At 36.2% G+C, this 14799-nt stretch overlaps 1 protein-coding gene across 2 annotated transcripts; it reads right to left on the bottom strand.

Moving 5' to 3' along the window:
• Window positions 1-2624: 2624 nt before the first annotated feature.
• LOC103716708 (probable E3 ubiquitin-protein ligase XBOS33) lies at window positions 2625-14799 on the bottom strand. Of its 2 annotated transcripts, XM_017845095.3 has the most exons (11): window positions 14266-14799; window positions 12539-12598; window positions 12367-12438; window positions 12080-12261; window positions 11831-11991; window positions 11679-11737; window positions 11507-11553; window positions 11239-11382; window positions 10647-10709; window positions 9909-10000; window positions 2625-3460 (listed from the first exon to the last, which is right to left on the bottom strand). In XM_017845095.3, exons 1-11 carry the CDS (start codon window positions 14440-14442, stop codon window positions 3195-3197), a joined length of 1323 nt encoding a protein of 440 aa, XP_017700584.2. In that variant the 5' UTR covers window positions 14443-14799; the 3' UTR covers window positions 2625-3194. The 2 variants fall into 2 exon arrangements, with proteins under 2 accessions (XP_017700584.2, XP_008803036.2); XM_008804814.3 differs by lacking the exon at window positions 10647-10709 and having other exon boundaries at window positions 14266-14793.

Here is a 14799-nt window from a genome sequence, read left to right as displayed (position 1 = left end):
TTTATTTCATTTTGGCCAACCAAACACCACTTGTTGATGTAGAAATAGCAAAACATGATGCAGAAGCTCTTTGAAAAGCTTACTAAGCTTTTTTTTTTTTTTTTTTACTAAGCTTACTAAGTTATGCCAGCGCTCCATAATAACTAGCAAGTAGTAAGGACAGTAAGTCAGCAACTAGCAGTTGTGCAAGAGCCCCTATTTCACCTTTGACTTGTTGCATAGCCGTTCAGATTGTCGATTCGTTTAGTGTGGGAGATTGCTCTTAGGGCTTTGACTCTTGCCTGGACCAATCTACTTTTTTAAAAGTTGCATCTTGATGATGAACTACATAGGAAAAATAGGCCCTAGGAAAAAATTGATCACCATTCTTTCTGGTATGTTGTCTTTCAAGCAAGAAATATTGAACCGAACCGAACTGGCCGATTCAGTCCGAACCGAGCCGACCTGGTCTCCGATCGGATTGGATCGGAAATAGAAAACAGTTCTGACCCCTGATTGGCTTTGGCCATACCTGGCCAGAATCGGACAGAACCGAACCGTCCGGCTTGACTCGGTTCAGCCAGAATCGGTCTCAGCACTGGTTCGGCCAACCTTGGTTTCAAGCGCAGATTGCCATCTGTTCTAGTGAAACTGAAGTTTGCTGAGCATCTAAAGAAAGTTGTAACATACATCAAGCAGGGGCATGCACGGATAGGGCCAGAGACGGCCGCTGATCCTGCATTCCTTGTGACAAGGAACATGGAGGACTTTGTGACATGGGTGGATTCTTCGAAGATCAGAAGAAAGGTGATGGTGTATAATGAGAGATTGGATGACTATGATGCGATGAATGCGTAATGCCAGTTCTTTTCTAATTATTTTCTATTTTTTGAGAGGCAATTGCAAGAATGTAGCTGTAATTTGTTGTGGGCAGAGTTGGGGTTTTGGTAAACTTGCCCGTATCTTTTTCTGCATCATACTAACTTTCTTGACGTATTTACTTGGTTGTTTGCTCTTGTTATAAGATGATGGGTCATAGAGAAGAATAACAACATAAGTGGGAATTTTACACTTATGTTCCTCGGCTATCATGATTGCTTGAAATTGCTTGACCACAAGACAGGCTTTGGCAAGTAAACTTGGAGCTTCTGACTACCACATTAAAGATTTACCATGAGACAGTTTGAGACTGCTGATTCAGAAGAAAAGCAAAAACAGAAGCAGAAATAAAAATAAAGAAATAAAAATAAAAATGAAGCTCATGTTTAACCGATGCTATGATGATCTGAACTATGTTATAGATGTAAATCCAGGCATCTCATGAGGATTGTTGAAGATGTAGCTAAGCTGAATTTAGAACTTGTGGTTAGATGGTATGAGACAAACCTTGGTGATATTCTGAGTCTGCCTGGAGGTCTTATGCAGGATTTCCCTTCATATAATGAAATGTTATATAAGATCTGGTTCAAATAAAATCCAGGTGGCACCAGACTTTGTCTTGACAGGATCCTCGAGCTAGATGGCTATTTCATATACAGCAAGGAGGCTTTGGTGCCAGTGAAGGGCTTATTGTATAATTTGCATTGGTGGAATTTTGGCACCAGCATGGATGGTAGCTGGCATTTGAAGACCTTATCTACTCCTTCTCTCATCTAAAAAAGAAAAAAGTAGGAGTTAAAAAAATTAAAAAAAAAAACCTCTCGTAAAGTGTTGAGTAATGAATGGCAATATTTTGGTTCTTTATGTGTCAAAGGATAGAAATGAATTTTTGTGTAGATACCCCAAAAAATAATTGTCTATCATAACATTTGAAATGAGTTAGGCAGTGGCAGGGTGATGGATACTCTGATTTTCCTTCTAGCTGGAGCTACCTTGCCAAGTGGAAGGGTGATCAACATGAGAAAAAAGAAAAGAAAAAAAAAAACAAAAATCTGAGCTGGTGAAATTTGTCTGCATGAGGCTGTTTTGGGTTTTAAAAAATAATAATAATGGCTGCAAACTGATGAATGTTTCTTTGATATTACATTTGCCTTTCTTTTTTATTGCAACAGCATTTACATAAAGCCAAAGTGCCTAGAATTTTAGCTCCTCTTGATGTTCATCTATGACTCCTTGGTCATAAGGTTCGCCATCTTGGTATCGGACCCATACCGGTGCCACACCAGCACCGTGTCGATACGGTATAGTTCGGTACGTCTTCTATACCGTATATCGATACCAAACCGTTAGTACAGTATGCTCCATACTGCCCAGTTCAGGCCAGTACGCTCCGTATTGTTCGGTTCAGGCCAGTACGACGAATTACGAACCAACACATGGTTAAAACATACTCTTCAATTCTTTTGGTGATCTGTAAAAATAATTTGGCATTGAAACCATCATAGGTGATATCCATAAGCCTGTATTGAAAGGAAATCAGTGTCAAGTTGAAGGAGAGAAAGCCAAGAACCATAAATAGATTGGGTGGAAGACCTCTGGGTAACTTTCGAGTTAGCTAGTTATGCTCCCTATAGCTGCTGCATGAAGACCCAAATGTTTTTATGTATGGTCCAATAAGACCATCTTTTAATAATGCTAAAGAACAAAAAGGAGTTGCAAGTTATATAGTTCAAAAACATCTCTAGTGAATTCAAGACCACTGCAGATTTATACTAATGAAAAAAATGATTCATTCAATGGCATCTTTACGGCAATGCTTACAACCACCCAAGTAATATGATAGAAGTATTTACAACGCATGATTCCTTCAAATGCTTGCAATTAATTCACTAATCTACAAAAAAAATATCACAAACCGACATCCTAAATCTTTTGACTAACAGAAACCAAGGTGTTATGACTGTCCATGTTGCAAAGACATGCACTTATCAATATGAAGTCGACCGATATCTACATAACTATAGCAGACTGTTGTATGATGAAGCAAAACAATGAGTAACCACAAGCTACCTGCAGTTCTATCAATCAAACTATTCGCAAGCAGAAAGAAATCATCTATGACCAAATTGCACCCAAGTTCTCTTTGGCAACTGCTTCCATTCTGAAATAATGTTGATCAATTTGTTTTTTCTAGTATCTGATTTTTCATCCTGTCCAGCTCAGTTAATGCCCTCTGAGAGTGACAATAAGGTTGGTCCTGTTTGTCCTTGAGGAGATGGCAGCAGAAGAGAATGGACCGAAAAAGAGTGGATTGATGAGTTACAAAGGAACTAACATTATGTGTTCTTCAAAAACTCAGATTTGCAAGCAATTGCTGTTCGTCTGAGATCATGAGGGTCAAAACTGCATTTGATGCAGAGGCTTAGTTCTTGGTTCAGCTTGAGCTCTTTTGGTGGAAACGTAGGCAACTTCACAAAAGACACAATTCCATTTCGACAGAAAGGACATGGAATTGAACCAGGCCGTGCATCTGTTTCAGGTGTTGTCTTGCTTGTTGAGCAAAGACAGAGTGCACATGTTATGCAGAGTTCATGCCCACAGCCTGGAGAAACAATAAGAGAAATTTAAGAAATAAGAAAGACTCTTCACTGCTCCTTCCAAATATGAATGTCAGTATTAGCAGTAGCAGGACAGAAGGTTTTAACTGCTCTGATTGAGTTTCACAAAATATGCATAGAAGTTCAATACTTTATTATGATAAACGAGCAAGAAAAACTGATATCAGACGGATGAGTCATTGGCTATAATGGGACAATAGAAAGCATGCTTAGAAGGAAATCATTGGTTTCAACCTGTAACAGGGGCATGTTCTTTAATTTGTAAAGGCCATGGAAACCATTATGTCTCCTTCAGCCATCAAAATAAGGGAATCCAATTCCCATTGCTGTTTCCCATCTATGCATCACATTCTGTAAACTAGTAATTGAGCTTATCATTCTGTGCACCACGATCCCTGTCCAAAAACGTCTGAGGTATCGCATAAAGAATTTACAGGTCTATTTTTTTAAAAAAAAAGACCAATATGCACAATACATGACATAAAACATGGAACAACAGAGCCTTTGTAATTAACAGAGGTTGGTCAAGGGACTAAAAAACTGAAGGTAAAACTTTGAAGTCATAACGCTGAAGAATGGATGGCATCCCTAAGTGAAAGCTAGAATGGTGGATCAGAGGTATCAGTCAAAATTCTCATCACAAGGAGAACGGACAGGCTAAAGTGGATCCTGCGATATATCATATAAAGGTTTGGAACAACCTTCTCTTTCTACTGGAGGTTTTTCCCATTCAACACTCATAAAATGAGTTAGGAAGGAGAGCTAGCTGCTTAGAGGCTATGCTACATTGCCATGGATATGTTTGTTGGACGAGGATGGATTTCTTGATGTCCGATAATATAATATCTAATAATTCCTTCTTAGGGTATGTTTAGTTGTCACAAAAAAAAAAAAAAGAAATCAAGTGTTAGACTTGTTTTCCTTTAAAAACTTAGTTTTCTACTTGTCTGTTTCAATAGAAATTTGACAACTTGGTAATTTATGGCAAATTTTTCCTTTTCATGAAGAGTTTGCCATTCCAATGCCCATCACAAGTGTCAGATGACGGTACTTGAGTCTCCACCAAAGAGTTTGAGTGCATAAACCCTGAGCAACTCAGCACAAGCAGCTGGACTTTTTCCCTTTTTTTGGTTTTTCTTTTTTTTTCTTTTTCCAGATGGGGCTAGGGTTCGGGTGCTTTCATCAATATAAGCGATGAAGGCCCCAAAATCATAGTATAGTCAGCGCATTAACTTCTCTTTATGATATTCTGTTGGACTATTTATTAGTAAGAGTTTGACTGGTATTTACATTCCTATTTTAAATAAATATGAACTTCCCAAGTTATTGGAAGGTTTTACAAATGCTTTCAAGTCCTAATTTTTGATGTAAAATAGTGTTAAAAAGATCTACCTCAGTTATAGCTTGAGTTGAGTCATAGTCATTAAGCTTTTTACAACTATTCTATAAGAGTTTGTCTTTTTCAATGAGCACCCATGGGAAACCAACTTAATTGACCCTGCTATTGTCCATTTCTTAATCAAGAGAGTGGTTTTTTGATTCAAATCACCTAGGTTTCTCACCTTATCCTTGGCCAGTAATGAAGTTATTTCTATACCTACAGGTGGAGCTTACTTCAATGTAAGGACTAAGGACAGATTTTGTAGAGCCTACAATAATTTCAGGGTTTTGTCCTTTCCTTTTTTTCTTTTTCGTTTTTTCCCTTTTTTCTCTTCCTTCTTGCAGAAAGTAACAGTGAAAAGCCATTAATTCTCATCCATTGGTCCAACTTCATGGTTGATTTGGTCTTGAAACACCGGGTGATGTTTATTAATTCATCCTTCATAATGCTTCTACTTATGATAAAATTAAGATGAAAGAGTTATGAGTCCATTATAGTGGAGACTTGCTTCATGTTTTTTATTGTTTAGCATGCTGGTGGGTCAGAATACATTGTCATATATCTTAACGTCAACCTTGGAGAAATTGTTGACCTGATTTGCTGAAATTTGCTGTGATTATAAGAAGAAGACTAATGACTTCTTTTCAATTTGGAAATAGAAACATTGATCTTTTGCATCACATTATGGTATCAGAGCATGTGCTTTGCAGGGTTTTTTCTTGTAATTTCTAAAGAGGTAGAAACATTGATCTTTTTGCATCAGATTATGGTATCAGAGCATCTGCTGTCTTGGAGGGTTTTTTCTTGTAATTTCTAAAGAGGTCTGAATGCTATTTCATATGTGATTGAGGAGTGGATTGGACTGCATTGACAACATAAGTGACATAATTGTGGCATTTCAGCCCTTTCTCCATATTCTATGAGATGGATTGATATCTTCTTGTATCAGAAAGAACCTTATAGAGATCCGGCTATTATATGTTGAGTAATTTTAACTTTGGATTTTAACTTGTTTGCTTAAATCCTTCACCACCAAGGCCTCCAAATCATGATTTTGCAAGGCATGAAGAGAACAATGATGAATTTTCCATAGTGGTCATGCCATCCTCAAGGCACCATGGGAACGTCAAAGCCCGTGGAACGATATAGGGATTTCCAAATATGACTGTGTACCTTGAGGGTGATGATGACTAAGGAGGGAGAAATTTTGGTTTACAATAGGTATCTCAAAAGGATTAGTGCATCTATATGGTAGTACAATTTAAAGGAGTGATTGTACATAACCAGCCAACTTTATATTGACATGTCCATGGTATTGAAAATCAAGATGAAAGAGCATGCTATTTCAGCTGACAATGGGTGAACCTTATGTGAGATATTGCTTCTACTCGTGGAAAGATCTAAATTAGCAAAAGAGTTCATTGAGGAATTTCAGAAGATTGAGGAATTTTACAAGTTAAAAATTCACAAATAACCACATGAGCCCAAGACTTAGTACATATTAACCATTAAGTGGATTATGGGTAAATTTACAACATGTCATGACAACATTATTGTGTTCGGAACACAATTAGTCATATCAATTGGCTCTCAAAATTGGTGATATTTGGGAAACTAATAGCACATAGATTTTTAAGTTGGGAATGAATGCATCATTTCCATAATAATGCAATGCGTTGCACCAGTAAGGGAAGCAATCAACAAACTCTTACCATCGTGAATAGTAAACTGATGTAAGAGATGACCATTGTTTGATGTTTCACGGTAGTATAGCAATAACCCAACATGCATGGAGAGAGAGGATGATATGAACAATATGCCTTGGATTGTCTTGATGCAAAATATAGTGTTGTGAGTTGTGACAAAGAGCATAAGCAAGAGCAGAAATTCTTATTTTATGAATATATCAATTAACAAAAGAGAATGGGCCAATTAACAAAAGAGCATGAACCAGAGCATTTTGTCAATGTTCAATTTCATGCTGAAGATCCATGGTTTTCAATATGTTCTCTTATTATTTCAGGTGTCTTGCATTTTACTATATTTCTTTAAGATCCGGTTTTTCTCTCATATTATGTCTTTCATTTCACTCTTGATTTAGTTTCCACATTTATTTATTCTTCATTATGAACTTTGGAATGAATATATGGAAACAATCTTGGATATTCGCATCTTTTATGTTCGTTATTGATTTCAATTTTTATTCATGTCTAAATTTCATCTCTATTCTTGATTTGCTTTTACCTCTATTAAAGCTATCCTCATAGCATATCTACCTACCAAAATAGCGCATGTATTGTTATTCATTAAAATAAAAAAAATATTCTAGATTCTTTTTCTTTATTCAATTAGCAGAGCAAGGGCTCAAGAAATAGAGAATAAATAAGAGAGGATGTACTATGAAAAAAAAGAAAGAAAAGGAGGTGATATGCGAATCCTTGAAAATCATGAAAGCATTAACATGATAAAATATATCATATTATTACTGAATCATTATTCACAATTTACAACACATTTCATTTACTCCATCTAGTCTTTGCTCAAAAAGAATATTCTCTATTTAGTCAAATTTGTATTTAAATTTTTATTGTACAACTCCACTTTTTCATTCACCTATGTTTAAGTTGCATCAGTTAATATTTAATATATCTTTGTAAATAACTCAAATGAACGGGCATCCATATAACATCAAAATTTTAAACTGACAAATTAACTATTCAAGACCAAAATTTTTTAATGTTTGCCACTCCATGGTGTGGGAATGCATGATAAATGTTTTTTAGCAACAAAGTACAGTCTTAAAGGAGCTTAATCTTGCTCATCACCCTACAGTCGTGGAATGTCTTATTGGAGAAAACCATAAATGCCACTTTCCCCTTATTTCTCCCATCACTTCTTGTGGACCAAAAACCTTCTTTAGCTGGATTTTATGACCTCTATAATTGAATGAACTCGCTATGAAATTTCCTACAAAGCTCCCAACATTTTTTGGGGGAGTAAACAGAAAAGAAGGTCACTGCCATTTGATTTTTTTTTCCCGCTTTTTCTTTTGGCATTAGTATATATACATGCATCATTTCTTTTAAATTAATAATTAAAAAAATGCTTAAGGACTACCTATGCAAATGAATCATTCAACTGAATTTCCAAAAGTAAATCTAAAGAAAAAATTGTATAACTTTTCTTGCAATAAAATATTATGGAAGCTTAATGTTATGCTTTTAAAGTGCAAATTAATTAGAAAACCATTGAGTTGTATTTATCTTTTATTGTTTTCTGTCAACTATATTGGTAAATGGAGGTGGTAAAAAATTGGTCAGTAAAAGATTGGTCTATGTCACTCACATCACCAATTACTCAATGTAGTAATTGACAAAATTAGTGAGGAAAGCAATAAAAGCAATACAAGTTCCCCACCCCCCCACCCAAACCCCTCCTCTCCTCAGTGCTGAAGAGTTTGCTCTATGTTTGAACCCTAAAGGTGGCATTCCCATCATTCTTCCTTTCTTTAAAAAAAGGAGGAGAATAAGTACAGTAAATGAGCATAACAAAAAGATCATTTTTTTGTAATGGGGAACCATACATTACTAGACTTATCCCCCCATATCTGGAACACATTCTTCAAAATTGCATTTAAAAAGAATTGGAGAACCATTGTGTTCCAAGACAAATTGTGATTAGCTTGCATGCGCATGGGGGGACCTCAAGTTCAGGAAAAATGAGGGTTTAGCATTACCTTAGTCATGGCTGTCCTATTTCAGAAGTAGACAGAAATTACCAGATTTAAAGAATACGGGCAATCAAGAGTTCAATTAAACATTTCCCACAAATTAAGGAGATGTTGGAGTACTAGAAGCAGTAATACTAATGTCTAATGGCAACCAGAAGGGTTTGATGTTGGCTTACAAGTTAAACTCAGGAGACAAAGAAGTTTATGTGCAGAAATTTAATACAAGATGCAGTAAATTTAAACAGTAAATCAGCAAGCACAATAGTGTGAAAAGATAACCATGTGAAGAGAACAGAATGAAGGAGAGCAAAAGGATTTACTTGGGGGTGTATGGGGGCAAAAGGGAAGATGAAGATACAGAAAGAGAGGGGGGGGGGGGGGGGGGGGGGTTGAGGGAATAATTGGATGGGTAATTGGCTGAACCTAGCCTTCCAAGTTCCATCTTTTTCTCTCTTTTCATGGAGAAAATTCAATCCTTTTTCTTTCACCAAAAGAAATCAAAATGGCTCATCAAAAAAACAGAAATCAATGTACAATGTTTTTTTAATTGGATGAATGTATAACCTTTTTATCACCTTCATTGACTTCTACTAGTAACCTAGGACTCCTAAAATTTGAAAGTAAATCTCCCAAACAGGTCGGCAACCACTTCTCTAGTTCCTCACCTTTTTTAGGACAACTAAGATTCTTAAAAATATGCCAATAATCAACTAGCTTGTGGCCCTACTTTAAAACTTTATTTGACCCTGAAAAGAAGGAACATTTTCACTAAACAGTAACAAATCCCTATCTTATGGGTAAATCTGCACTGTTTAATCCTCTGATTTGCTCCTTCAATGCTCCACTTAATTGTTCAAAGACTCATATCATCATGATAATAATCATGGGCATGATCTAAGTGCTTGATTTCACCACATTACCTCACTAATTCCAATTAATTTAATATGGTTGATCTGTTTTCCACTGACCGCTCTGTTGTTATGAACATGTTTCCAAGGTTTCTCTCATTCATTTCTCAGATTTTCTGAAACTGATTATTGACAGGCTTGTCCATATTCTTTATTAGCTGAAAACCTTATGCAAGAATTATGACAAAAAAGAAAAATCCACATTTAGCTTCAAGATTTTTGATCATTGGCCTCCACTTGTGGTTTTGTCGATCCACTACTGGTTTTCAGTTATTGTATAAAAGATTGGATGTCTCGTACTCTGTTATAGATTTTCTACAATAGCCTGTATGCGATTTTGTACAAGTCCAAAACATAGGAAAAAATGATTGAATTCAGTAATTGCAAAAGGGAGCAGGGCTACAGGGACCAACCTTCACAAGCTACAGTGCAGACTCTTTCCAGGCAAACAGCACAAAGATCATCACCATCAGAAGTGGCAGGTGATGACTGCAACCCGCAATCCCTGCAGATAGATGTTGTGCTGTGGATAAGCTTCAATATATTACAAATTTAAGCAATATTGTAAACATCTCATTCTAGATGAACAAATCCTTAAAACTTCTGTTTCGGTCTAATTTTGAGCAGATCTTTATTGACTTTTTCTTTTTAATGTAAAGATTAAAAAGCATGTTATGTTGATGCATGCAAATACATAATCTTTATTTCATGACCAACAACAGTCATTGCATGACATTTATATTTACTCATCTGCAAAATCGATGCATCTGCTAGCAAATGGAGCATTTTTCTGTTTTCCTCTTGTAATTTTTGTACCAAGAAATAAGAATTTTGCTCGAATGTAACAAGAAGATTGTTGGCACAGCAGAAACTTTATAAAGAAAAACAAATTAGTTGAAGCACAAACATATTTTTCATATTTTATAAATTTCCTTCTTATTTTAATAATCAAACAATTATGTACAGAAAATAGGAATATGGAGCAGATAAAATATACTAGGGCCCAATGTCAGAGTGGAGGGGAATCACTAGCCTGATATAAGCCAGCCTACCTACTGCACTAGTAACAAGTGAAAGATGAAAGCACTCATTGTAGATGAATCAGTTGCAGATAGATGTGTTACAAAGACCATATGGTCAATTGGTTGTACCTTCGGACATAGAACGATACAAAAGGCTGCATACTCCATTGTGACTTCGCAACTTGCAGGGATCTATCATATACATAAATAAAAGCATTTTTATGAATATGTCTGTATGTATGTAAATGCATACATATGTATATTTATATGTACATACATATGCATATTTATATGTACATTGCAAGGCCTCTCAAGGTAAAATGGGAACTCAGCAAGACTTATGATGTAATGTCTGGTATGGAGCCAAGACAAATTTCCAATCTGTTCTGGTGGTAAGCATCAACGGAAAAAAGAAAATTAAAGTAATCAAATATCTTGCATTCCAAATAAGCATAGAGCATCAATCAAAGCTTAATTTAGTGTTGTTCATTAAAGCCCGTCTTCATTATTGCATTTGTAGAAAGTTTTCTTCACCAATTGTTCGTTTAAGTTGTAGAGTGACTAACTTTGAAGTTTGAGCAACATGGAACACCCCCAAAAATATGTTCAAAGAACTATTGCAGTACATTATTATACAAGTATGAATACCACAACAATAAAAGCAATTGAAATTTAAGAAAAGTAGCAGACGATTAAAGTGTTTGAGTGACCGCTCAAGTACCTTGCTATATCTAGGATGCTCCTAAGAGGCAAGGATAGATAATTCGATGGACGAAACAAGGGTATGGTAAAGTCAGAATTTGGTGACAGCAATGGCTCAAGCGAATGACATCCCCACATCCTAGCAACATCACATGGCAGCCACCTGAAATTATATTATAAAAATAATGGAAAAATTTTAAATGATCTAGCCAAATTTTGGGTGAAAAAACTCAAGAAGCTATACAATGCTATTAAAATTAGTTGAGATAAGAAAAAAAACAAGTTACCCATTATAATTCTCTGTCGACCTACTAGCTCCTCTAGCAATAAGAACCTGCATATAGGAATAGTTTTAGATCCAACACATATTAACATTGCCATTAATTGTGCAATGTTCAAATGACTTAAAGCATGCTCGAAAGTTTAAAGTTAAGAATGAGTGGTTGCAAGTTATATTGCCTGGCAACATTTAAGATTTCCCCCACATGCTGCATAATGCAAAGGAGTGCTTCCAGCTCCTGAATCATTTATAGAATTCTATTCTGAGTAGATGTTTCAGTAATATTGTAAACCACTGATTCAAGTGATTCACTGTTAAAAATCCAAGATACCTATTGAACTCGTTGATGAGGAATAGTAGAGAGCCACGGAAGAGACATCAGCATGTAGATCGAGCAGGAGATGCACACAATCAAAGTGCCCATTCAATGCTGCCAAATGGAGAGCTGTCACACCACCATTGGCTGCTTTGTTAACAAACTTGGAGAGTGCACTGTCACAGAGAGGCATAACTCAGTTTAACAAAATCTGTAACATCAAGGCATCGCAAAACCCTCAGCAAATCCTCGAAACCAACTTACAGTTGATCATAACCACGCCTCAGAGAAGATTTAGGGATGCTGCCTTCCTGGGCACCATCTTTTGAAGAAACACTTGCTCCACAGGAGAAGTCAGCAACCAACAGCCTGATGCACCGCACATGCCCACCTTCTGCTGCGAAGTGCAGTGCAGTCCGACTATTTAGATATTCCACTTTCAAGACCTTTTTAATTGATCAAATCAAAATATAAAGAAAAAAAGAGTTACTAATCGATCAAACTAAGGAAGAATCTGAAGTAAATACACTCGCTTACATATACACACATACATCACATCTGAAAAGCAGCAGAATCTGCACTATGTCCCAATGCCCAGAGCGGCATGCATGCATCAGCGGTGTCTTGTAGAGAAAAAGTAAGAAAAGACTAAAGGATTCAGTTTCAGACTTAGGTGCAGTTTTGGAACTAGAATCCGAATGGTGATGGTAACACTTTTGGCACCTGTCCACAAATGTTCCTTGAGTTCACATCCGCTCCTTTCTCCAGCAAAAGTTTAGCAATCTAGCCAGAAAATTGAATATTAAAATCATTGATTTTGATGATTAAATAGAAAGAAATATCAAAATCTAAAAGTTCAGTTCTCACTAAAATTTGTTAATCTCAAAAACAATCACTATTAAAATCTCTCAATATCTAGAAATGGATTCATTTCATATCCCTTATAAATCATCATTCTACAGTCTTTATCACTATTTTGATTATTTCCTGTCTTCTCTTTCTCTAATAATTATAAATTGTCTCAGCATGGAATCATATTCCAAAGACATACCAGCTATGCAAAAAGTCAAGAGAAAAGCAAGTTCACCATCAATGCTGCATTTATTTGTAAAGTGTTTCTACACTTTTCTCTTTCTCCATCTCAAAATCCAGAGTGTAGACTATCAACTAAGAGAAGGGAAAAGCTATAATTTGTTAATATTTTTATTTTGTTGACCATTCAGCTATTCTCTGACATGTTTGATGTGGATGAGCATATGTTGGATGGATTTCCATTTTTTTTTTACCTTTCAACTGAACTATCCATCATGGGCTTCAGCATGTCCTGCTACTCAATAAAAGGTGTTTGAACAGGAAAGAGTAGGAATTGGAATGAATCCCACCATCAGTTCAACCACCAAACATTTGAATAGCAAAGCCTACCTAAATTGATGATGGTGGGTGATTTAACCCAACCCCTGCCCCCAACTAAATAAACAAGCAAATAAATAGAGCAAACTCCAAAGCGGTATGTGAGGCTCCATAACAAAAATCTATTTCTCATTCTTCAGCCAAAAAAAAAAAGAGTTCTTTTGCATGAATACCCTTCTAAATATCGAATTTTGCATGAATACCCTGCCAAAATTAATATTTGCATATATACCCTCGTAAAATATTTGTTTTGTTATTCTACCCTTTTTTATCATTGTTTTTCTATATGCACCCATGCCATCTAACGCCGTTAAAAATTAACGGTTTCAAATTAAACTGACTAAAATACTCTTAATGGGTAGATGTGCAAAAAGAAATATTTATAAAATAATTGCAATGGGGGGACAAAAAAGTAATTTCAAAATTTTATTTTATTTTTAATTAAAATAATATGGCTTTTATTAACGGTGTTAGAAGAACCGTTATATTAGGAGCATTTGTGCAAAAACAGTGTTTTATGAGGGTAAAGAAATAAATATAAATTTTAAGAGGATATTCATGCAAATTTGAATTTTTAGAAGAATATTCATGCAAAAAAACCCAAAAGAAATCTTTTTTATATTTTTTATGATGATTTGATACGACCGAAAATATATATGAAATAGTAAGAATGGGCTTGATAATCCAACATCTTGAAAATATATATATGGTTCTAAATCAAGTCAAATGGAGAAAAAGGATTCATTCAACCAACCCAACTAGTTTGGGATTAAATTATAGTTGAGTTGGACGGATTAGAGTTAGTGTTTTTTTCGGTGGGGAGTTTCAGAAATCGTTATACTGAATTCTAAAAACAACTTGCCAAGCATTGACATGAGAAATCATGAGAAATCAGCATCACAAATAAACGCCAAACACTTTATTTATTCTCTATTTACCCGGAAATTTCTTTTAAAAAGAAATACAAACTAACAGCTTTCCTTCATTGGCAAAATCACCGGAAAAAAGATCGTCCAGAGAGTGGTGACGAGGAAATTAACCTCGGTGCGGCCGTCGGCAGCGGCCAAGTGGAGTGAGGAGTTGAATCCACCGAAGATGGAGTACTTGGCGAGGCCGGGATTCAACTCCAGCAGCCTCCGTGCTTCGCCTAAATCCCCATCCCTCGCCGCCGTCGCCAGCCGCTCCCCGGAGGCGGAGCAGCACAGCGAATTCCCCATCAATTCTTGGAAAAGAGAGAGCGACCAAGAGAGATTCTTGGAAAGAGACAATGAGAGATTCCAACAAGCTGAATCTCTCCGCCTTCTCCAGATTCCTTTTTAATTTTCTCTTGCGTCTTTATAGTCTCACCTGGAGGGGAAAAGGAAAAAAATCCAATGAGAGAAGGAGGGACGGAGACGGCACGGATTCTAATTTTTTTTTCAGGTAGGTGATTGCCGCCACGGAATCTCTTGCCCAGGTGGTAGGGTTGGGGTTGTATCTTTCGCGCGGAAGAAGGATTCACCTTCCTTCGCGCGAATCCAACGTTGGATCATCCACTAATTACTTTACGATATGTGCCTCAGATTGATGAGAAA

The sequence above is a fragment of the Phoenix dactylifera genome, chromosome 18 (genome assembly GCF_009389715.1).
Source record: "Phoenix dactylifera cultivar Barhee BC4 chromosome 18, palm_55x_up_171113_PBpolish2nd_filt_p, whole genome shotgun sequence".
NCBI classification, from domain to species: domain Eukaryota; kingdom Viridiplantae; phylum Streptophyta; class Magnoliopsida; order Arecales; family Arecaceae; genus Phoenix; species Phoenix dactylifera.
Note: the sequence above shows the minus strand (reverse complement) of the source record. Positions and strands in the feature narration are given on the sequence as shown.

Bases quoted from the DNA above. Each gene is read 5' to 3' on its own strand.
- LOC103716708 (XM_017845095.3), bottom strand. From the start codon at position 14,442: ATGGGGAATTCGCTGTGCTGCTCCGCCTCCGGGGAGCGGCTGGCGACG. The intron at 12,439-12,538 runs GTGCCAAAAGTG...TTTCTCTACAAG, and splicing joins CAAGGAACATTTGTGGACAG to ACACCGCTGATGCATGCATG. The intron at 10,001-10,646 runs GTACAACCAATT...ATCTATCTGCAG, and splicing joins GTATCGTTCTATGTCCGAAG to GGATTGCGGGTTGCAGTCAT.